The sequence below is a fragment of the Corvus moneduloides genome, chromosome 4 (assembly GCF_009650955.1).
Source record: "Corvus moneduloides isolate bCorMon1 chromosome 4, bCorMon1.pri, whole genome shotgun sequence".
NCBI lineage: Eukaryota > Metazoa > Chordata > Aves > Passeriformes > Corvidae > Corvus > Corvus moneduloides.
In genome coordinates, this window is record NC_045479.1 from 45,705,941 (window position 1) to 45,729,621 (window position 23,681).

At 38.5% G+C, this 23,681-nt stretch overlaps 2 protein-coding genes across 5 annotated transcripts in view; both read left to right on the forward strand.

Moving 5' to 3' along the window:
* Positions 1 to 14,094, forward strand: part of YAF2 (YY1 associated factor 2) — a 32,108-nt gene extending 18,014 nt beyond the window's left edge. Inside the window, exons 3-4 of the mRNA XM_032107520.1 lie at positions 2,111 to 2,263; positions 4,882 to 14,094. Coding sequence (XP_031963411.1) covers positions 2,111 to 2,263; positions 4,882 to 5,119 — 391 coding nt within the window. The 3' untranslated portion in view covers positions 5,120 to 14,094. The remainder of the gene's footprint in view (positions 1 to 2,110; positions 2,264 to 4,881) is intronic.
* A 105-nt stretch (positions 14,095 to 14,199) lies between these two features.
* Positions 14,200 to 23,681, forward strand: part of GXYLT1 (glucoside xylosyltransferase 1) — a 40,329-nt gene continuing 30,847 nt past the window's right edge. Inside the window, exons 1-2 of one of the 4 annotated variants that reach the window (XM_032107517.1) lie at positions 14,200 to 15,049; positions 15,230 to 15,313. In XM_032107517.1, coding sequence (XP_031963408.1) covers positions 15,231 to 15,313 — 83 coding nt within the window. In that variant the 5' untranslated portion in view covers positions 14,200 to 15,049; position 15,230. Of the gene's footprint in view, positions 15,050 to 15,215; positions 15,314 to 22,742; positions 22,993 to 23,681 lie in introns of those variants that run through there. The other 3 variants (XM_032107519.1, XM_032107515.1, XM_032107516.1) reach the window with 3 other exon arrangements.

Consider the following 23,681-nt stretch of genomic DNA (forward strand, 5'->3'; position numbering starts at 1 on the left):
TGTAATAGAAATTATCTAGTTTGCCCTGAGGAACTGAAATTTTTATAAAATGAGAACTTACTTGGCTAAGATTGTTTTTTTCCCCCTCCACCCCTTTTTAACAAGTTTCCATATTCATAGTGTTTTCCATAGTCCTGGGAAACAATTCATTCTCTGTCAAGAAGTTCACTAGTGTCTTAGTTCATAAGTAGCATGTCAGATTATTCTCTCAGGTCACTATTTAGTAATGACGGGATTGTCACTTGACTGTCATGAGAAACTGTATCCCTATCTCCTGGAACAACCTTCAATTCAAGACAGATAATCAGTTTTCTTTGCATATCACAAGTGTTTTCTACCTGAAATTATAAGCTTGTGCATCAATTACACCTTCGTGGTTCTTGCTCTGTTGTGAACTATCATGACAAAAGGTCAAAACAATTCTGAAACAGATTTTCTTAAAAATGTCTTCTGTACTCTGTTAACCTACATATTTGTAGTCCATTGAGGTCGTTTGAGTTGTTCATTGTGGACTCAATACAGTGCGTGCTTTGCAAGGTCCTAGTGCTCTCCTGGAAAGCCTGTAGTCATATAGTTTTCAGTTGATATAAGCTGGGTAGTTTTCACTTAAGTGATTTGTTCCTGTCCTTCATCTCTCCAGAGTCAGCGTAGGCTTAGTTCATGAGTGGGTAAGGGGTAGTCTAGTTTTTATCCCAAAGTTCTATTGTGTTGACAAGTTATTGATAGTCTTTCTTTTAGTTTATTTGAATTTGTTAAGAACTTACTGGGAAGAATCATGAAATCTCAGCTGATTTATATTAACTGCCTTTCCCACACTTTATAAATTCTTGTAATTTGGCTTTCACTCTAACTTGAAATATTGCAATCATTACTGAAATTACAACTTGTTAGTGGGAGCTGCCTTGATTTCCTGCATTTGTTATTTTTCTCATCTCTTTGCCCAAGCAAGAAATGCCAGTAGTGTGATCCTGTGGGCTGGGATAAATAAGTATGTGTGTGGGCTGATAGCTTCTGTTGCTTTAATAATGGTTTTGTATTTTCAGAGTATCACAGTGCATATAATTTGTGCTTTTTCTATTTTAAAAAACCTAACATCACAATCCAACTAACAAAACCCAAGAGCTTGGCAGGGCAAGCATTCTTTCGGAGAAGAAATTTACATCTTCTAAGTCTTAATAACAGAACCTTTTTTATATATCATGACTTGAAATTTCTTAATTTCAAAACTACAGAACAAGTAAATACACTTGCAGTGGAATGAGTAAAATGTTTCATTTCAAACTAGGATCATTGTATTTCAATACGAAACAGAATTAAAAATTAATCAATTTCAAAATAATATTTTGGAAAATGTAAAAATAATAAACTGTTGAAATTCTTTAGCCTGCCATTGCTCTTCTCACACTGTTTTTTAGCTTGGATCAAAACTTGGAAATGAAACCTGCACTGTGTATACTGGTGGAATGCGGGCATATGTTTCTGTTGCCAGCTTCCAAAGTATAGGTGTTCTTACAGCTATATCCTACTAATATTAATTAGCAGTGTATTTTGTTCCAGTGAACATGATAAAAATGATACACAACAGGATTTATTATTGCCTGCAATGAATTTGTTTGAGCTGAAAACACTTAAGTTTTATTCTATAAGGCAAACAATGGCTTTAGCTCTGGTACCTCAAAGGTCAGCTTTTTCCTTCTTGTGATATGGATTGTCTACTTCTGTATTGGAGTAGACTCAGAACAGACCATTTCATCATTTGAAGTGGCTGGGAGTGGGTGGTAAAGTAATTTCTGGAAGCATTGTCTTTTGGAGCTCACTCTGAGCTCTCTGTTTGGATATGACAGCTGGGAGAAGAGAGCACATTGCAAAGTATGGTCTCTAAATCCTGTAAAATAAAAAAAAGAAATCTCATTTGTTGATAATGCAAGTAAGTGAAACAAAAGGCTATAATGGGTTTAAATTTTATATGCTATCTTAATGGAGTGTTAGCAGCAAGATTTGTTTAAACAATATTTCTTCTTACAGTGATAGTTAATGTTAATTGAAGTGTAGACAGTTTGAGACTTGCAAAGTCTAAGCATTATGCATGTCTATATATATGTGCACACAGGAAACCTCGACCTGTCTCTCAGCTGGTTGCACAACAGGTTCCTCAGCAATTTGTGCCCCCTACACAATCAAAGAAAGAGAAAAAAGACAAAGTAGAAAAGGAAAAAAGTGAAAAGGAAACAACAAGCAAAAAGAACAGTCATAAGAAAACCAGGTAAAAAATTTAGAAACTTTTGCAGTATTGGTAAAATGTAATTTACAAACAAAAATAAGAAAATGTTCTTTGATTTTACTGCTTTCTAAGTGCTGTGGCAAACAGGTTATATATTGGTGTGGAGTTTCATTGGTTTAGGCTGTCTATAAAATGCAAAGATCTGCAGTGTGTAGTTGTGGCCAGAAGATGGAGATCAGCTGAATGAAGAAAGACTTTTTAAGGGTTATTAAGGATATTGTTTTAAGGGTTATAGAAGTATTTGTCACATCATACAGAACTGTTGATAGGCAAATTGATGATATTAATCTCTGGAAAAGAGAGGGGGTGGAAGTGACAGGTTTTCATGCAAAATAATAGTGGGAGGAGAGAGAACCAGTACCAGACTGCAGATTAGTAGGGAAAAGAACTTGGTTATTGATAGCCTTGTAGAACCCTTTAGCTTTGAAGGGCTGAACTAGGGCATAAATTAATGTGACAGGATAAGGTATGTGTATTACCTAGTGATAGAAGTCTCTATGCTACATCTGGGATGCTGAAAGACTCTTAGAACTGAAAACATGAAATACTACAGTACAGACAAGCAGTTGTAAAAGCCTTGATCTTGCTGTAAGGAAGGAGGGTGCAAACTGCTAAACAAAAGCAGCAGGTTTAACCCCTAATTCATCATAATCTAAGCATAAAGTTATTGTGGCAAGAATGCTGTGCCAAAAAAGCTGAGAAGTAGATAAGACATGAAGTCTAAGCAAATATGGGAGGAAGTATTGATTTTTTTTTTTTTTTTTTTTTTTTTTTTTTTTTTTTTTTTTTTTTTTTTAAACTTTGGAAGCAGTCCAAAATAGCCCAGCCAAGAAATATCCTTTGGGATTAGTTATGCAGAGAAGTAGCAGATGCTTCTGTTGTGCCTGAAATAGGATCATTAGGATCAGAACAAGGGAGAGACTGAGAGTCAAGAGAGAGCAGTTATTAGGAAAGTCATGGTTAGGATTAAGGACACTGAGGTGTTATTTCCTTTCCTTCTTTCATTTTTAAATACTCAAATTTACAAGCTTGCCTCATGCAGCTGAAGTTCTTCAGTTATGAAGCATTTGACATTAGTATAGTGAGCCTTAGTTAAGCCAATTAAAAATTATAAATCGAAATATTAGTGGGTAAATTGCAGTAGTACAGTAAAAATGTACAGTAAAAAAGTGATAGAGGGAAAGAGTAAAGAAATTTGAAAAATAACTAAAATAAAATCTTGTACCAAAATACCAGTATTACCTTGCATTAAGAATTGCTATTTTTTTTTAATGCTTCAAACAGTTAATTTTTCCAAGAATTTTTTCACTAGGTAGGATAGTAATTAAGAATGCTTGATTTGTTTAAGCAGATTTCTTTAGTATGCTTTGGGGAAAGGATATCCTTTTCTTTTTGCCTTAAAATGTGTCTATTATTACTGGAAACAACCATAAAAATCTTCATGCACATTTAATATAATTAATAAACTCCAGGTACACAGCACTTGCACAAGTTGATAATTCTGAAGTTTTCTCTCTATTCCAGTGATGCAGATCTGCATTTTTTTTTCTGAGATGCTTCAGTCATGTTGTTTCAGCCTCAGGGGAGCACGATGTCAAAGCCTATCTCAGTTCTAGTGGAGGAAAGGCATGAGTTGTTTCAGCTGAAGTGAATGGAAACCAATTCTACTTCAAACAAATTCAGATGATAGCGTAAAGGTTAGGGCTTTGGTGCTATCACACCTGCGAACATGTGATGTCATTATTTCATTGCAGCTTGAGCCAGTGATAGCTGTGGAGTCACTTAAATGCACTGACTAAATAAACTGTGCTGTTCATAACTGCTTGTATGTATTCAGCTGTCCGGTACCAGTTTTTCATGATGATCATGGGAAAGGACTAAATTGAAAGTACTTTATGCTTGTCACTAGCAAAAATATGATAGCAAAATGTAAGTAAAATTATTCTTTAGTTCTTTTTGTTGGGAAAAATCAAACAATTGAAAGATTAGATGATGTTACCCTATCAACACTGTATGTAACACTCATCTCTGCATAATTTAGAACAGAGCCTATGCGAGGAATACTAGAGTTATACTGTAAACACAAAGTCCAGTTCAAATAGTACACTAGTGATCCTAGTGAAGTTTCGAAATGAGGTAACACCTGCTGCAAGTTAACACTGTCTGTGCTGTTGAATTCAAAAGACAGACACCAACATCTTCATTACTGAGCACAATTTTCTACTTAGAATTGTTGCTTCAGTCTCCTGCAGAGATGGATGTTTCCTTGGATCAAATTTGTAACTTTGCATAGTCACAATAAAGACTTGGGTTTCAAAAGTAAAAACATTCACATACATATTGCTGCACAGTGACATTATTCATAATGTCAAGTTCTAAATAGTTTTAGAAGAAGGTAATGTGTTATATTCAACTATTTCAATGTAAAACATACTGGAAACTACCATTAAAACTTCTGGTACATTGTTTTCCTACATAATACATGTTGCAAAAAGAAATCTTATATACACGTTTGTTCTCCAGAGCTCCTAAAAAGTAGGAGGGAGACAAGATAATAAGATGGTGTGTGTGCTTTTAATATGATTATTTCCTTTATTTAGGCCAAGGTTGAAAAATGTGGATCGAAGTAGCGCTCAGCATTTGGAAGTTACCGTTGGAGATCTGACAGTCATTATTACAGACTTTAAGGAGAAAACTAAGTCGCCACCTGCTTCCAGTGCTACTTCTGCAGATCAACACAGTCAGAGCGGTTCTAGCTCTGACAACACAGAGAGGGGAATGTCCAGGTCATCTTCACCCAGAGGAGAAGCGTCATCACTGAATGGGGAATCTCATTAAAGTTTATTTCCTCCAGTTTCTTTAGTCTTTTCAAAACATGCAAATACATAACTTCTGTCACCTGTTACCACATTTTCATGACAGATTAGTCATGCATAATTGATATGTTGAGTGGACATGATGCAGTTAAAAAAAAAAAAAAAGAAAAAAAGTGCAGTGGTAGAAACAATAACAGCATGAAGCTGAGTCAAGGGAGGTTTAGTTTAGATACCACAAAAGGTTTCTCACCCAGAGAGTGGTTGGGCACTGGCACAGGCTCTCCAGGGAAGTGGTCACAGCACCAAACTTGACAGAGTTCAAGAAGTGTTTGGACAATGCTCTCAGGTGCATGGTGTGACTCTGGGCCTGTCCTGTGCAGGGCCTGGAGTTGGACTCAATTATCCTTGTGGGTCCCTTCCAACTCAGCTTATTCTGTGATTCTATAGTAATTTAAATGCAACCTACAAATGGTTATGAAGCATCTTCAGACCAACTTTTTCATCTTCATGTGTAAGGGTGCCATGAAAATGTGGTTTGAATGTTCATTATGCAGTGTTATTGGTATGTCCATTTTCACTTTTAGTTTAGTGAATTCTAACACAACTCTTGGAGTCTCTACTATTGGCATGTACTGAATTTAAATTTTTATAACATAGTTCAAGCTGCCTAAATATGTATTATTTGAGAATTGTGAAACATAGTTATATGTATGCAAGTCAAAGATCAACTTAATCAATTATTGCTGCAACAGAATTTTCATAATAATTATCTTCTTAAAAACACCTGCTGGTACTTGGTGTGGTTAAATAGGAAAAATGTTATTAAAGAACACATTTGTATGGATTTTTGCCAATGTTTGACACATTTTACTAGATTACTGTTACTGAATTATGTTGATGGTTTTACCAATATTTTTTGACACTTAAAACACTTATTGTAATGTTTACAAGCAAAATAGAAAACACATTCTAAGCATTGATTAGTTAACCTTGAAATTCAGGTAAAGTACTGCATTGTCGCTGTACACTGGTATTCTGTGTTGTGTAACAAATACTGAACCTCAGATGGTGATGCATTTGGCAAAAACTATTTGGAAATATGAAAGTTTAGAAAAGCTTTAAAAAGAACAGAACTGCAGTTCTCATTTCTGCTTAGTGCTGTTTCCTTGCCCCAGATTTTTCTAGTGTCACGTAGTCACTTATGATTTCAGTACAGGAATATATCTGATATTGCACAAGAATAAGGAAATAACAATTCTTTTTTTTTTTTTTTTTTTTGTTTCTGAATAAATTTCTTTAATATTAAATTGGCCTATTAGAATATATTATGTCATAAATAATTTGGAAAAGACTCAGTATCCTACTTTATGGCATAAACGGTCAACATTTACGCACTTAGCAATATACTGATACAGAGCAGAACTATTTACAATACCATCTGGTATTATGTAACATTACCAATAAAATATTTTTGTGAATACAGATTTTGCATTTTTGTTTACAACCAATAAGTGTTTTGATACATACATACAATTCATGTATAGATTTTAAATTATATATTCTGGTTCAGTACAAAAGTCCATTTAGCTCCTTTTAGTGAGGTAGTGCACTTACACTCCTGTGAGCCTTTTCTTTTTCATTCAAAGTAAATATATTTTTAAGCCCATGTGAAAGTTGGATGGACCTTCTTGGTATTGAATCCAGCCCCAAATTATTACCAACATATGATATGTCTTCTTAACAGCTTAAAACAATGGATTTTTGTAGCCCCTGACAATTGTGATGTTTGGTGGTTTCTTGTAGTAATGTATTTTTCTGTTTTTAATGCAGTACTTACAGGCACAATGGTACTGTTCTATTTTGTAAGATGCTAGTTGTGAAATACAGTTAGTTGCATAAAATGAGAGTCTGATGTGATATCTGAGAACATACATACCTCATCCCTTGGTGTTGCTGTTTAAACTTTTTAGACATCAAATGTTAATTATAGGCTATTTCGGATGGATAACTACTGACCTGTTTATTATGTATTCTGCTTTATCTTACTAAATAGGATGTCTGTTCATTGCTGTTACCTGGCCAAATTTAGTATCTGTAAAACAATGCTTTTTAAGGTTCTTAAATGTTTTTGGGGCCGGGCTAATGTTCAGAATAACGTACACTAGTTTTTAAAAGAAAAATACATGCTTCTCAACTTTATTTTTTTATATTTTATTTTTAGGTGGGACTATTTGCAGAATATACTGATGTAATGGATTACAAAAGAACTGAAACTGCTTAAAGTAAGCAGTTTAAGGATAGTAAATCTCATTGCAAGAAGTTTTATGAAATGTGTTTCTAATTTAAAATGTAGTGAATGCTAACACATTTCAGAATTCCTTGCAAAGAAATAATAATCTATTACTAGTAATTCACTAAATGGGAAATGTATTTTTATTTAAGTTTATGTGAATAAACCACCCAGCACTGCCAACAAGAGGACTCTATCTTCAGAATTAAGTAGCCGTTTGGTTTGAAAGGAAGGATGGAGTGGATTTTACTATGATTCAACTGTCTCTAGAGAATAATCTCAAAAATGTAGTACAAGTATGGTTATCAAAAGGAATGCAAAAAGTCTCACTGTTCTTTATGGAACAAGACACTGAAGAGCAATTTCTACTACAGGTGCAACAGAAGTCAGGATCTAAAAAGCTGAGGTGGTTTTAATTGAACTATTAGGTTGCCAGAGTTTCATTGCAATGATGCCTGTTTTAGCATTAAGCAAAGTTAGGTTTTTACCTGTTGGTGATTAAAGGGATATGACAATACTGACAGCAGAGTAGACAAATTCTAAGCAAAATACTGCATTTGAATCTGTTCGTAATATAATTTAAGTGAACTTCACTTTCATAATTTCTAAATAATTTTGACTTGTAGTAATCCTAAGTCCTTTTTTCTAACTGTAAATATATTTAAAAGCATCTTTACTCCATTTATAAAAAGTGAAAATTTAATGTTGTAATGTGTTCTGATTAGCTAAGTTTCTCTGTGACTGCTCTCTGCATAAGAACTGTTATTTGTTAAATCTATATATGCACCAGTCTGCAACAGCCATACATCCTGGGATGTTAATGAAATGGTGGCCCAACAAAGACAAGTGTGATAGTGTTCCATGTAAATGAGTTCCTTTATGTGCTGATTGATTGTCTGGTTTCAGAAAGGAAAAGGGGGGAGAAATGGGGGAAAATTAAATATAAATAGTTCATTGATAAAGGGTACAGTAATTCAGTCTCTTATCTTCCTAACTTTGCCATTAATTATAGGTGGTAGAAGAAAAAGAACAGTATACAGTTGAGACTGATTTCTTTTTTTCATTAATTTAAATCTACATATTAGAGATAAACAAAAATTCTTCTCAGTAGCAGGTTGAATAATGCCATATAAAATCTTGATTCCAACAGAGGAGGTAGTAATAAATAAATTACATTTAAAAATTTAAAATTCTTGATATGAAGAGTCTTGATATTAAGAATATGACTGAAGTCTTAACCTATTATGTGTTTATCTAGATATTTGGTGTTTTGGGGCATAGATTGTAAAATCTCAAAAATGGTTTGATTTTATAATTTGTGCACTTTACTTTTTTTTGATATTATGAATAGCACATTTTCAAGTAGCCATGCAAGACAGAGTACTTTCTAGAATTTGTTTCTATTGGTTCACTGTAGTGTTTAGGCAGTTCTTCTAAACTTCACATCTTGCAACTTAGATTCTTTACTTTTTTCTCTCCTGTCTCAAAAGCCTGACAGTTTCCTACATTTTGCTGATTGATTTTACTTTGTTATACAGGATTGATTTGGCATGGAACTGTGTTGTGTACTTTTTGTCCAGGGTTCTTTAGCTGTATCTGTTTGGGGTTTTCTTTCTCTAACATGCCTTTATTTGGCTCTTCTCCCTACTAGGGAGTCTGGGTGTACTTCATTCAAAATCAGAAACTGTAGGGAAATAGAAAGGCATTTACATTTAATTTCTCCAAAGGCAACAGCAAGTGCTATACTTGTAAATTTAGCCTGTGCCTACTCAGGAATAAGATGGGTAAGATAAAAATTTAATGCTGGTTTTGGCTGGTGGACCAGTCAGTCAAATACGGCATTTTGCAAATGCATACTTCTATCTCAATGTTAAGATTTGGGTGTGCTGGAAATACAGTTTGAGTTTTCAGAGGTTTTCCTAACCTGAAATTATGCCCCAACTTATGTCAGAGCAGTCTCAGTTTGGAAGGTTGTAACTTCAAAGTAGCAAAAACTGTACAGTAAAATCATTCAAACTATAGAAGCTCGGATGATTTTCTTTTGTGCTCTTAAAGTTTTAAACAGAGGAGAAACTGTTAAAAGAGACTTAGAAGACTTGTCTAAGACAACAATCATATATTGACTTTAGTCTGATATCTAAAGAACCCATGTTTTAACAAGAATTAATGGGGTTTAACCACTATATTAAATTTGGAAAGGTACTTCACAAGTTAATTACAAATCAGTACTCTATAGAAATTTTTATAACTTCCTGCCTGGAATGGAGTAAATGGTACAACAGCAATGGAAAACTGCATGCTTGCTGGAAAATGCTATTATCCAATAGCAAGTGATGTTTACATGACCTTCCTAAGACATTGTGCCAAAAGATTGTGATGTCTGTTAATGAGGCCTAGGAGTCCAGGTGTGTTCCCCCTACCTAAACTGTACCATTGGATTCAAACAGTGAAAGAAAACGCAGTGAAAAAAAAAAATCAGTTTCAGATTGTAGAGTCGTAGTAATGCAGGAGCTGATTACAACCTCTATTTAACTGTGTTGATGAAAATTAATAAAAACAAACCACCACTGAATCACTCTGATATATTCAATCCTAATCTTGCTCCTTTTATTATGGGAGACAGATAAAAGTCATCAGAATGAACTTGCTCTGTCTTCTGATGGCAGATTTTAGGATCAGACAGTTTAATGGGCACGGGAAGTTTTAGGTGTACTTTTAAGAAGTTAAACATGGAAGATGAAGGGCAAAAGCATATTCTATGGCTCCTAATGATTATTAATAAGAATGATCACAAGGGATTGCTGTCCCTTTTGGGGTTTTGTAAAAGACAAAATTGTAACCTTATCTAATCACTTCTTGTCCCATATGTTTAAAAAGAAAATTACCACCAGAAAAAATACTGTTCAGTAACAATATTCTAAAAAGTAGTTCCAAAATGTTAATTGTTTTGTAGAAAGTACGGCATATCTTGACAGAGGGAGGAATATTTGAGCAGGACTATGTTTTCAGGATCTAGGCCACCTGGAAAAGTGTAGTCTTTAATTACATAGTTTTCTGTCATGGTTTAACCCCAGCTGGCAAGTAAGTACCACACTGCCCTTTGCACATTCTCCCTCTGTGCAGTGGGTGAGAGAATTTGAAGAGTGAGAGTCGTGGGTTGAGATAAAGACAGTTTAACAGGTAAAGCAAAAGTTGCACATGCAAGCAAAGCAAAACATTCACCACTTCCCCTGGGCAGGCAGCTGTTCAGCCATCCCCAGGAGAGCAGAGCTCCATCACAGGTAGTGGTGACTGGGGCGGAAAAACAGCACTACTCCAAACATCGCACTCTTCCTTCTTGTTCCCTCAGCTCTATATGCTGAGCACAACACCACATGGTCTGAGATATTCCTGTGGTCAGTTGGGGTCAGCTGTCCCAGCTGTGTCTCCTCCCAGCTCCTTGTGCACCCCCAGCCTGCTCACTGCTGGGGTGGGGTGAGAAGCAGAAAAGGCGTTGACTTTGGGTAAGCTCAGCTCAGCAACAGCTGAAATATCCCTGTAGTACCAGCATGTTTCCAGCACAAATCCAAAATGCAAGCCCATGCTAGCTACTGTGAAGAAAATTAACGATCCCAGCCAAAACCAGCACATCTGTGTATAAATATTGATCTTGGTCAAAGCAAAGTGAATGTGCTTCCTCAAGCTTCTAAGATATGTAGCTGTAGACCAATGGACCTTTAATTTACAATGGAGTTACTGAGAAGATAGCTGAGGAAAAGAGCCTATTAATGTATTTTTTGATAACCTGCTACCCGCATGCATGTAATTTTCCTCTTCTGTGTGAAGAAGCAAAAGGATGCAGAAAAAGGAAATAAGCGTAACCCAGGCTAATGAAATGTGGCTCTTTACCCTCTTACCAAGATCACTAGAGTCTGCAAACTGCACATTCTGTTTGGTTCAAAGATAGTCCCAGTGATTTGTCACTAAAGAAGGATGGAGTTGTTAAATCACTTTGCATCTGTTAAGACAAGTGAGGGGTCAGGCCAATTCTACTTTCTGAATACCCACTTGGGGAACACAGAGATCTAATCGGCTGTTTGTAGGCATCTAATATATAACTGCCATCCATGAATAATCTATTTCAAACTGATCCTTCTTTGCACAGAATAAATAAAAGTGCTTCAGTGTCAAGCCCAGTTCCTGATGGCACAGGTCTCTGAGCAGGAAAATCTGGCATCTGACTGATCATCTTTTACTGTAACAGCCTTCAGCTATGAATTAATCTAGGCAAGGGAAATCTTCAGGTTTTATGTGTTATCGTTACTCCCACCTCTGAAGGAAACACGTTCTAATTCCTGATTCCTTCTCCTTTTTTTTTTTGTTTCTCTTAAGTACATCTTGAGGATGCAGTGAGTTTGAAGTAATTTATTATGCTTGCTTTTGTAAGTGAGGAATTTGACTGCTGTTCCCAGTTCTTCAATTATATTTTGGTAAGATCAACATGGTCTTTCAGAATAATGGTATGGGGAGCTTAGAGGTCAATATCAATTTTGTTTCTATATAATTGACTACCTGAACAGATTCTTGCTGAGCAGACTCAGTTACACTGATCCTGTACCATTCAAATGCTCTGAGGTACCTGGCATTCTGGGATGCCAATTATCTACATTTCTGCAAGTGGTCTTACTCTATGCAGGGAGGCTTCCATATGTCGCAAAATAAGCAAAATTCTTTCCAACTGATGGAGGCAGAATGTTGCCAAGTAAAATGCTCTTAGTCCCTGCTGGAGATGGAGATCTCAGGAGCATGCACAGATACTGAGTTCTTTCTTAGCTTTCCTACAGAAATTCTGAGTAGGCAGCTTCTGTTTCTAAAATGTGAAACACCTTCAAAAACCCCCAGTCCAACAAAAAGACAGAGGATAAGGAGAGGGAAAGGAAGAACAAAGAAAATGTCTTTCCAGAATAATCCCTAGAAGAGCCATATAATGGTTTCTTTGTCTTTTTTTGTCTGTTTAGTGTTCCTTTCTCTGTGTACTGTAGTGGAAGTAGGCAACATCACACTTCTTAGAGGTGTGTCTTGCTTTATAATTCTTGATACCTGTTGGTTCAGTGACCTTTGGCCTAATTATGAATTGAGTAGTAAATACCATGAACATTTCACTCTTGGATACAGGTTATTTATTGAAAGGGCAGAAGTTTTGATGAAAGAGTTAGGAACAAAATTAATTCCTCTCATACAATTAGCCACTACACAATTTTAAAGGGTCTAATTCCTGGACTGCTAAGAAAAGGATAGCTTTTTGTTGCAAGTGTAATAAGAACACAGACTAGAATGGATGTGGTTTCTGAAGAGTTTTGTGGCCAGTAATTCATATGGCTGTTTTCAGTGATTAGTCCACACCTTATCTTGAAGGGTTGTTAGAGCATCCTCACAAACAAATCAAAACTACCAACAGTACTGTCAGATGCTCTTAAAATTTACTAAGTGCCTTACACAGAGCATCACTGAGGCAATGATTCAATTGCAAGGAAGTTTGATAAAAGATTGCTCCTCTGGATGAAGTCACAGGTTATCAGTTGTAACCAAGGTGATGTTCCTGGTTATACACATTAGAATCTTACATTTTATTGCTGATATAAGTACCTAACAAAAAATAGTCCAGAAATTTTTGAGGCTTTCAATTTGTAAAACATCCATTCTTTGGAGGAGATTTTTTCTTCTAGTCAGCTGTGATGGTCTACTGGAATATCACAGAAGTGAATGAAACTTGTGAGTATTTCTGGATGCTTTCACATTTCTCAGTTTCTCAATCAATGACAGTATTATCTTTCTTGGAAAGGGGTACCTAAGTTGGTTTTGTTCATAGGGTTTATGTTTATCCAACTAGTTTTTTAAGGGTTTTATTATTAGAAAAAGGGCTTGTTATTTTGAAAATAAAAATCTTACCTGCCAGGTGTCTTCCCCAAAATGAGTAAGTGCCTTTTCTGTTCTGACTCTTAGAAGTATTTACTTTGTCAGATTGAATCTGAATGTCCTGGATAAACCAACTATTAAGTACTGAGAGCTACCAATGGCTTGAAATCCTTTCACTGAAACAACAAAAGACAGATTGTAAGCCACTTGAATTATTTTGAGACCTGATGTTATCAGAAGTTTTATAACTGCTACGAGTAGTATACTTCTAAGAACAATGTAACTTTTCAGGAACTTGATATTGATAGGAAATAAATATTTATTAAAAGAAGTATATTAAATAAATATTTATTTACCAATTTGAGTAAGAGAAAATGTTACACCATGGGGGCAACAGTCTTGCTGTTAGCAGTCCTGACTACTTAACAGAAAGTAAAACTGAGGCCCTGGACTCTAACTATAAAAAAAAGGGTGGTATTTGGTGAGAGATTGGGACTGTAAATCTTATGTCCATGTTCTAATAAAGTAATTTTTCCTACCTAAGTCTTTACCAATTCTCAAAGCAGAAAAGAAAGCATGAGCAGATATCAGTAAGAGGCCCTCTGGTTTAATTGGTGCTGCTTCCTATCTCTAGAGGATTTTTTTTAAAAATTTTTTTTTTAAACTTTGCTCAGGACTGGTACAGCTGAAAGTATATTTTCCCTTCATTCTTAAGCCTAGACTTTGAATGGAGTTTCTCTGAGACACTTTTGTAGTGAAATCGTATTCCCTACAAACATTGAAGACAAAAATAAACATCTCTGTGAATGAAAGATTTTGTGTGGTTGTAATTTTTTAATATATGCAAATTTCATTTAAAAAAAGTCTAAAGGTACTCTAGGAAAACCATAGTATATTGATCTATTTAAAAGGTCTCTGTGTAGCAGTCAGAAAGTACAACTTGCATCATGAGATGCTACAAATTTTCTGTCTGATAAACTATGTTCAATTCCAGTTAAGCACTCCTTTAAATATTAAAGATGGCAATACTTTGCATTTAGCCTAGTGTATAGTAACCCATTGGGATACTGCCTCCAACTGACCTCTTCCTGACCTCAGTTCAAAGACTATATTGAACAATTTAAAATTCTGAAAGCTTGGCAGGAAAGCTGGGGGGAAGTATCTGGAAAGAAAGAAACAGTAGGAATCACAGTGCAAAGACTATTTTTTTTCTATGATAAATGCTACACAGTTAATGATAATGAAATTGTTTAAAAATTTATGCCCCTATAGTTATTTCACATCGATGACATATTGTTGGTTTCAGAGGAGCATAAATAGATGGTTTTGATGCCTAGAATAGTGACACACATTGAAATGCCTTTCCCAGGAATAAATAAATACTTCTTGCCTGTGAGCAATCTGACAAGAAAGTATTTTTGGTGAAAACAAATGTAAGTGCACTACAATCTTGATTGGCAGTGGTGATGCTTAGGGTGTCTTATGATAAAATGGTAAATAAAATTATTAAATTGTTCAGAACCTCTCTCTGAATGTATTTGTACTGTCTAGGAGAAAGTGCAAGAAATACAAGTGGGCAATTTGGGGATAAACAGCAGACAGTGGGAATTTGATCGCAAAGTGCCAAGAGGACTCTGCTAATTTACTGCAGAGATGATTCATTACTGCTTTTGGTTATGATGGAAGTTGAGATATTCCTGGGAGTACTGCTTCTGAAGCAAGAAACTATGAAAGCATCTGTGCTTGCAAATTAAAGTAACAAAGGAGGTAAGAAACTTGAGAAGGGGGCTTTGTCTAAGGCTTCATGTCATTATATGTAAAAACTGTTCTTTGCTACTGAAGCAGGTTATAAAACAGTGGTCTATGTGGGTTCTCTCAATTTGTCTTCAATTCTACAGTTCCCATGTTCAGTTGTCTGAATTGTTTGTTGTTTGTGTTGCTTTGCAGCATGAGGCAGGGGTCCTGCAAGGCGTTCTTGAAAGAAGCTGATTCTCTTGTAAAGACTGTCGGAGTTTCCCATTTGTGTAGCAGGTAACTGAAGTGTCGGCCATGAGTATGGGACCTCATCTCCACTCCAAGGAGGCAGCATGGAAGACTGATGCCTCCTTGGGTACAGAATGCTTTAAATGCCACGCTGTCATTGTTGGGCACAGATCCCCAAGTGCAGGCAGCAAGTGTTGGGAAACTGTTGATGTAACTACCAAATTGGGTACTAGCAGAAATACTGACTAAATTGGCATCAGATCCCAGAATAGGGCTATTGTCACTAATTAAAGGGGTCTAACTTAGTCTTACTTACTCATCTATTTTGCAAGAACAGAAGGGATTCAAAAGAGGAGAGCAAGTTGTAAAGCTCTCCTATCACCCTTTTATTCATTTCTTTCCACTATTGACTGTTCAGTAAGACTGCTACACAATTATGGGTCTGAAGATCAAAACAAATTTCTTAAATTCCACACAAATGTTTTGGCAGCCATGGGAGATCACAACATTCCCCTGCAGATATGGGCCTGGTGCCTGGAGATAGTTTAGGACAGTGTCCAATTTTTTTTTACCCTTTCTTGTCCTGAAAAAAAAAAAAGAGTAAAAACTAAATTTGTAAAGTTACAGGTTAAAGATAGGCAAAGGAAGGCTGAGTTATGCGTAAGTACAATCCTGAGCTAGCAGAACTTCAAATTATTCTGGGTGTTTCAGGCTCAAAGTTCAGCACTGCACGATATCCCAACTACTCGCTGGCTCTGCTGCCGCTTGTGCAGCGGGATGGTCTGAGAACAATCCAATTGACACCACAGCTAAGGCAGTGTGATGTCTGCACTCTCCAGGGCATGCACTGGGCAGCGCAGGGCAGGCTGACTGCTCACAGTAGGTACTTCTGTGAGCTTCAGGCATGACCAAGGCTGTCACCAAGTGTGAGGGTGCTGGGTGCCTTAGGCACTTGTCTGTGATGTGGCTGTTCTATTCAGTGTTAAAAGAAGCGGTCAGCAAAAGAGGGCAATATTAGTGTCTTATCTGATTATTCAAGTACTAAATGCTTTAAACAACTACCACATTTGACTGTTTTGATGTAGTCATGGTTTTCAATTTGTATTTATAAAAATTAAGCAACCCTTAGAGAAAAAGAGAGACAAACAGTAGGATTTCTCTATCTCTGACATTGTCTCTACATTGGTTGACATGTTAAATTCTACTTGAAGGGGGAATAAAACCAGGGTACAGATGAACAAAAGAAAAAGGTAAATAAATTGGCAAAGTCAGTCAACACTTTACCTGGTTTGACTGACAGACCACTTTCCAAAACACCTCCTTACTGAATGACCATCTGTTGTCACTTCCATTCGAAATAGGAGCTACTGGCTCCAGTGTATCATCTGGCTTGCACTGCTGAATGGCTCTTAAGGACCTGACAACTCTCCTAGACCTGTATTTCCACTTATAAGGACAGCTGGCAGTTGTAATTTAATTTTTTTTTTCCATTTTAGCTGTTTGCTAGATGCAGTTTTGCTTTCCAAGACATGCAGCCTTTTTCTGATAGGAAAAAATAAATACATAAAAGGCATAAAATTTTTACATCAAACATGAAAAAAGAAACCCTAAAATAAAAGCAATGGTTTTCTGTTTGTGGTCTGAAGATTTCCTGAGCAAATGCATTCATTTTAAGGATCTTCAAAAAGTGAAAAGAATAAAATACTTAGTACAAATAGTATAAATTCACTGTGTGGAATCTGCACTGTTGCTGTGAAATGGAAAAGGTAAAAAGTAGTTACCTTGGGTAACTACTTTCAGATTATTTGATATAGTTCATCTTAAAAATTGAACTTTCAAGGCATAGTGCAAAGTTACTATTGCACATGTTTACTACTAGTAAATATTTTTCCTATTAGAGGAAAAAATATATTGTAGAAATTAAAAAACCCTGATCTGGGTGTTACCACTCAAAACACTTGATGCTGTAGCAAACAACAGCAGGACACAATAAGGATTTTTAAACTTGTGTAGTTATATGTAAACAAAAAACCAAGCAAAACCCAGCCCTGCTTGCCTTATTTCTATATTTTTTTGTATATGGTATGTATTTGTGTAAGTAAGTAAGTTTGCTTTGACTCTTCACCAAAGTACTTAAACACAAATCATAGAATCACAGAATGGTTTGGGTTGGAAAGGACCTTAAAGGTCATCTAATTCCAACCCCCCTGCCATGGGCAGGGACACCTTCCACTAAACCAGGTTGCTCAAAGCGCCATCCAACCTGGCTTCGAACATTTCTGGGGATGGGGCGTCCACAGCTTCTCTGGGTAGCTTGTTCTGGTGTTCCCCATCTTCATAGTGAGTTTTTTCTTTCTTGTATCTGACCTAAACCTACCTTCTTTCAGATTAAGGCCATTCCCCCTTGTCTTACCGATTACATGCCCTTGTAAGAAGTCCCTCTCCAGCTCTCTTGTTGGCCCCTTCAGGTACTGGGAGGCTGCAGTAAGGTCTCCCCAGAGCCTTCTCTTCTCCAGGCTGAGCAACCCCAGCTCTCTCAGCCTTTTTTCATAGGAGAGGTCCTCTAGCCCTCTGGTCATCTTCATGGCCCTCCTCTGGACTCTCTCAACAGGTCCATGTCCTTCTTATGTTGGGGACCCCAGAGCTGGATGTAGTACTACAGGTGGGGTCTAGTGAGAGTGGAGTAGAGGGGCAGAATCCCCTCCCTCGTCCTGCTGCCCACGCTGCCTTCATGCAGCCCAGGACATGTTTGGCTTTCTGGGCTGTGAGCACACATTGCCAGGTCACGTTGAGCTTCTCATCAGCCACTGAGTTAGAGACAAAGACGTCACGTAGGACAGCTTCAAATGTTTTGCACAAGTGCAGGTATGTGACATCTGTGCACTTCCCTCATCCACCAACACTCTGAGCCCACTGCAGAAGGTCACTGAATTTGTCAGGCATGGTTTGCCCTTAGTAAAGCCATGTTGGCTGTCACCCGTCACCTCTTTATTATACCCATGCCAGGTAGTCTTTGGAAAATTTTAGATTATGGAAAGAAACAAAAGCCCAACATTTATAATCCCTTCTGGACTGATATTCTGGAGCTTTATATGTAGAAATCTTTACAGAAAAGAAAGGACTTGACACACAAATATTGAAAAAAATATTAAAAGAAAATTCTCTTTGTGCTCCTAGAGAGTATTCATTCTGCTTTTTTAATATAGTAAACTACTAAATACTGTGCAAGTCTACATATATAGATGCTTATTTATTTATTTAGGGCATGAAAGTTGAATTTTCTTAAGAGGAATGATACAAATATTTTGGCTAATGTTTATTAACTTGCAATTGTTCACAAAGCATCTATTAAATTTTGAAATATACTATTGATGAAGAAATAATTGATTCAAATTAGAAGAAACTAGGAAATTTGCAAAGTATCACACCACTTCCTGAACTGCTTACAATGCAGCTTACTTAATTTTGTGCAGTATTGTCCTAGATGTTTTTTCTATTTCTATTGCCCTGGGATGTTATCATGGTTATCAACAATAATTGTAAAATATTTTAGGCTCTTGCTTGAAGTAGGTTGAACACACGACAATAATAAACAATGAGAGCTAAATAGGAAAGGAATGGGGGAAGGTAATAATATTGTGGTCATCAATAAAAGTTGATTTTGAGAATTTTTGTTAATACTTTTATACGTGAGGAAATTTGAAGGGTTAGGTTCAATAAGAGTGGAAAGTAGTTGTACCAAACTAAGTATTTTTCTTAAAAGATAACAGGAAGGGAAAAAAAGTGGTATCTGGCAGCAAGAGAAAAGTATCATTACCCCAAGAAGTCTGATGATACCATATGTACAACACATGGCAGCAAAGCTGTTTCTTCCTGCTTCCCCAACCTTGCAATCTATCATAGCCAAGTTTCTATGAAGGGGCATGTGAACATCAAGGAAGTGTCTTTGCCTTTGAAAAACCCTTAACTGGTCTACATACAGGGCAGCATTGACACAAATCTATCAGCACAAAATCTTATTGCTTTACCAACTTAATGGTTTAATTTTGTGAAAGAACAAAACCAGGGGGAATGATACAAATGCATCTGATTAGGACTATTTTTTTTTTTTAAATTTAAGTTGATCTGATTTATCTCATGATCTAATGAATTGCTAGAATGTTGGTTTCCTGTTCTGGCTCACAGTAACTGCTCTTATGACCCTTGAACACACTTGCAGAAGTATCAGATGCTGATTCTTTCAGAAAAATTGATTGTCTTAACTACTTATTTAACACCCATAGTTTATGAAGATATCTTTTTTCTGGATTTGGGCTATTTTCTGGACATAGTAAATAGAATTGAATCCTAAAGATACAAAAGTTACCATGGCTAAATAACTAAATTCTAGTCAAGAAAAGGATTTAAAGATTTAGACTCATTAATAAAAGGAGAGAATCTTGTGTCTAATTGTAACTCTTCATGTTTTGAGTTAATTAAAGACTGGCAGACCTTGTAGCCTAAAATGTTACATATTTTTCATTAACTATTCATGGTTAGTAATAAAGATACATAATTATTAATCTTTAAAGACTTTATAAACTGAACTGGGTAATTAGATACTGTCTGATAATGTTTTTTTTTCTCAGTGATATAATTCGGGTGTGGCATTTCAGTAACTTTTGCTTGTCTTTCTTGCTCACAAGGCCAAGTTTGTAGTAAGAAGCATTTTATCTTTTATCAGACCAATTGATAGATTAAATGGACAGATTTTGCAGTGTGAAAAAAAGCCTTGTGTAAGTTTAGCTGCTTTGGCCCCCAATAGCATCAGAGAGCTTAACAAAGATGCTTTCTTTCTGCCCTTGCCTTAGTTATATTCTTAGAGCACTGCAGATACATTCTCATTCATTAATTATTCACATATTATTGAACAGCACTGAATGAAGAGAATCCTTAAAATTCGTATTTGGGTAATGACATGATTGATAATAATAATAAAAAAATCTCCCTATGTCACCTCTCTTTAGCACTCCTTATTTATTCTTTTCTCCTCTAAGAATATAGTTTCTTCTTCTGAAGAAGGAGACCTTTATTACTGGCCATCTGCCACATTCATTCTTGGTGCCACTATAACACACTTCGGACCTCATTTTCCCTGGCTGGAACACTCTTCTATATAAAAGACAAGTGTCCCACCTCAGCAGGGATTGAGTGGTCTCTGCTTTTAAGCTTGCTGTCAGGAAATACTCCATTGTATCTCTCTACTCTGACTCTCATATTGCTGTGTTACTAATTCCCTGCTATATGGACTTGACAGTGTGTGTAAGGGGCTGTGAAGTGGGAGAGTGCAGGAATTCATGGCACAGGTCAGCAGGTAGGTATGCAATGAGAGCAGTGGACCCGATTTTGAGCAGAAACAAAATCAGGGAAGCTGAATGGCAGGGTGTGGCAGAAAGCGCTGAGGAACAAAGAACACGGGGGCAGAAAGCCCAGCTAAGACTTTGAGTGGTGCTTTCAGAGCTAGTTCTTTCTGCAATGCAAGCCAGTGATATCTTTCCAAGTTCTTTTTACAAATCCTCTACCATTTAATCTATGACTCTCCCATCATCACCCTGCCATATTTGGCCTGATTTCTCATCATCCTCCCTAGTTCCTTACTTCTCTTGAAATCTACTTTTTTTTTTTTTCCCTCAGCCCCAATTTCCCTGTTTGTACCTCTTAGTAATCATCCCAGTATCTCCACTGCAAACAGAGTTGAGTATCCCATATTTTCTGAGGGCCATCTTTTCTCCTCATTTCTTCTTTTATTTTGAGGAAGAGGTGATGAACAATTTTGGCATTACTTCTCTTCCACCTACCAGAGTTGCCAGCTGGCATCCTGCTTTCCCCCTTCTTTTAAGCACAGCCAAGAATAGCAGTAAGCTATGGCTCAGATTTTATGGGCATTCATGTATAACATACATCCTTAGGCTGCAAAAGCTGTAACAGCTATTTTTTTATGCTTTATTGTAAATCATATTGGCATTTTTCTTGAAATGCAGGGTCCTGAGTGGGGTTATTATCACTTATTTTAAAAAAGGATGTTTCCAGTCCATAGAGAAAATGTGAGCCGAATGCACTGTAAGGACAAAGAAGTAAGCAGAATTATTCCAAACTTGGTTTGTTTTTTTTTAAAAATCAGCATCAGAAGCTGAGGGAGCAGCACTGAATGATGACTTTAAAATACTTACCTTGGCAACAGTATAGGTTAGTTAAGCTGTTAGGCCGTTGCTCAGTGGTCTGGGCTAGAGAGAGGGGATGCACTACTGTATTGGATTCAACTGAAACCCAACCAATATTCCCCCCATCTACAAAGATCTACAGCTGTTATTTCTTCTGCCACTTCCCAGGCCTACATTTTGTTGTCCAGAAGCGTGACATGGTGAGCTAAAATAGCCCTATCTTTGCTAGTGACCGCAGACAAATCCTTCAGGCTCAGTTCTCCAAACTTGCCTGGCCCAGCAGCACCCACCTGCTCCTCGGGCCAGGGTACTGTGCAGTCACCTGTGTGCCAAGGCCAGAGGAGGGAAGGGGGCTGGAGTCCAAAGTGATTTGCATGCTCAGATTGTGTCAGCACAAGGAGAAAGAATGAACACCTGTGTAATTTCAGGTGCCTAGGGCATGAGTGGGAAAATCAAAAAATGGGTAAGGGTTGGAAGGGACCACAGTGGGTCATCTGGTCCAAACCTCCCTGCTCAAGCAGGGTCGTTCTAGAACACACTGCACAGAATTGTGTCCATATGGTTCTGGAATATCTCCAGTGACAGAGACTCCACAACCTCTCTGGGAAATCTGTTCCAGTGCTCGGTCACCTGCACAGTAAAAAAGTTTTTCCTTATATTCAGGTGGAACTTCCTGTGCACCAGCTTCTTCTGTTGCCTCCTATTGCTTGGCACCACTGAGAAGAGTTTGTCTCCATCCTCTTGGCACCCTCCTTTTAGATATTTATACGTATAGAGCATCCTTGTGCAGAGGCAGCTGTGAAGATTTACACAGGAAAATCGAAGTTAGTGCAACAGAAACATTGAAAGTGTGGAAGGAGTGTCATTTTGAGGCTTTAGCCCCACTTTTGCCCTTAATGAAGACACGCACTCTGTAACAGCTTTATATTCTTCTTATATTGAGGTTCCCAAGAATGCACACAGGATTCAAGGTGAGGCTCCGCACCAGTGTGGAGCGGACCGAGACATTTCGTCTCTCGACTTCTCCCAGGGACCCATGTTCGGGAGGCTCGGGGACGAGACCACGCTGAGCACAGGGCCGCGATGGAGGGATGCAGCGGGAAAAGGGGGCGTGCGGCTTTTTTCACTTTTGGGGCAAATAAACAGTGGGCGCCAGTGCGGCCCCGCCCTGCGGCCCGGCCCCGGTCCCGCCCCTGCCCGCCCCGCCCCGCCCCTCGCACGCCGGGATCGCGCTGGGCATCGCGCCGCTGCCGCGCCCGTCGTGCTCCCGCTGCCGCTGGAGCCGCGGGCCCGCCCGGCTGTGCCGGCGCCGGGCGGGAGGATGCGGCGGTTCGCGCGGGTGGCGCTGCTGTGCCTGGGCTGCGGCGTCTGCTCGCTGCTCTACGGCCTCAGCCAGCTGGCCCTCTCCCTGGAGCAGGGGCCCGGCGGCGGCGGCGGCGGCCGGGAGAGGCAGGCCCGAGATCCCGCCGCGCCCGGCGCCCGGCGGCCGGCAGGGAGCGCGGGCCGAGGCGAGGCGGGGACCGGCAGGTACGCGGCGCGGGGGCCGGGGCCGGGCGCGGGCGGCGGTTCCCGCCGCATTCCTGCGGGGAGGGGCGGGAGCGCGCCAGTCTCCGTCCCGGCCGCGGGCGGAGCGGGGCGCGGGGGCCGCGGGCGCCCCCGGCTGCGCGGTGCCGGCCGGGCGGCGGCGCCGAGGCCTGGAAGGCGCTTTCGGGGGCAGCGGGTGGTGGTGTCTGTGCGCTCCCTCCCGGCGTCCCGCGGGCCGGGTCCCGGGAAACGGCGGCTGGGGAAGCCTTAAACAAACAAGGAAAACTTTCAGGAGTGGCGTTGCCGGCGACCGAGGCCGCCCCCATGCGCGTCCCCGCGGCGCTAAGCCCGTCCCTGGCTGCTGCTTGGTGGGATAGGACGGGTGAAGCGAGGAGGGTGCGTTTCCTTCTTCCAAGCAGAGAAAATTTCACGGTGCTCCTTCAGGTCTGAAACCTAATACCTTTATGATTATCAAATATAACTTCATTGAAGCAAAACTGTTTATTATGGGGTACCTTAATACAGCCAGTCTTCTCACAGAAACTAGTGAGTTCAGTTCTATAATTAAAGGGGCGTATGTCCGAGCATCTCACACTCTGCAGACCTGCATAGTTCTGTTGCCTTCTGTCAGCAGAAATTTTAATGTGGCCAAGTGATGAATGAGATTATGGAGTGGAAATTCCTAGTTTTCC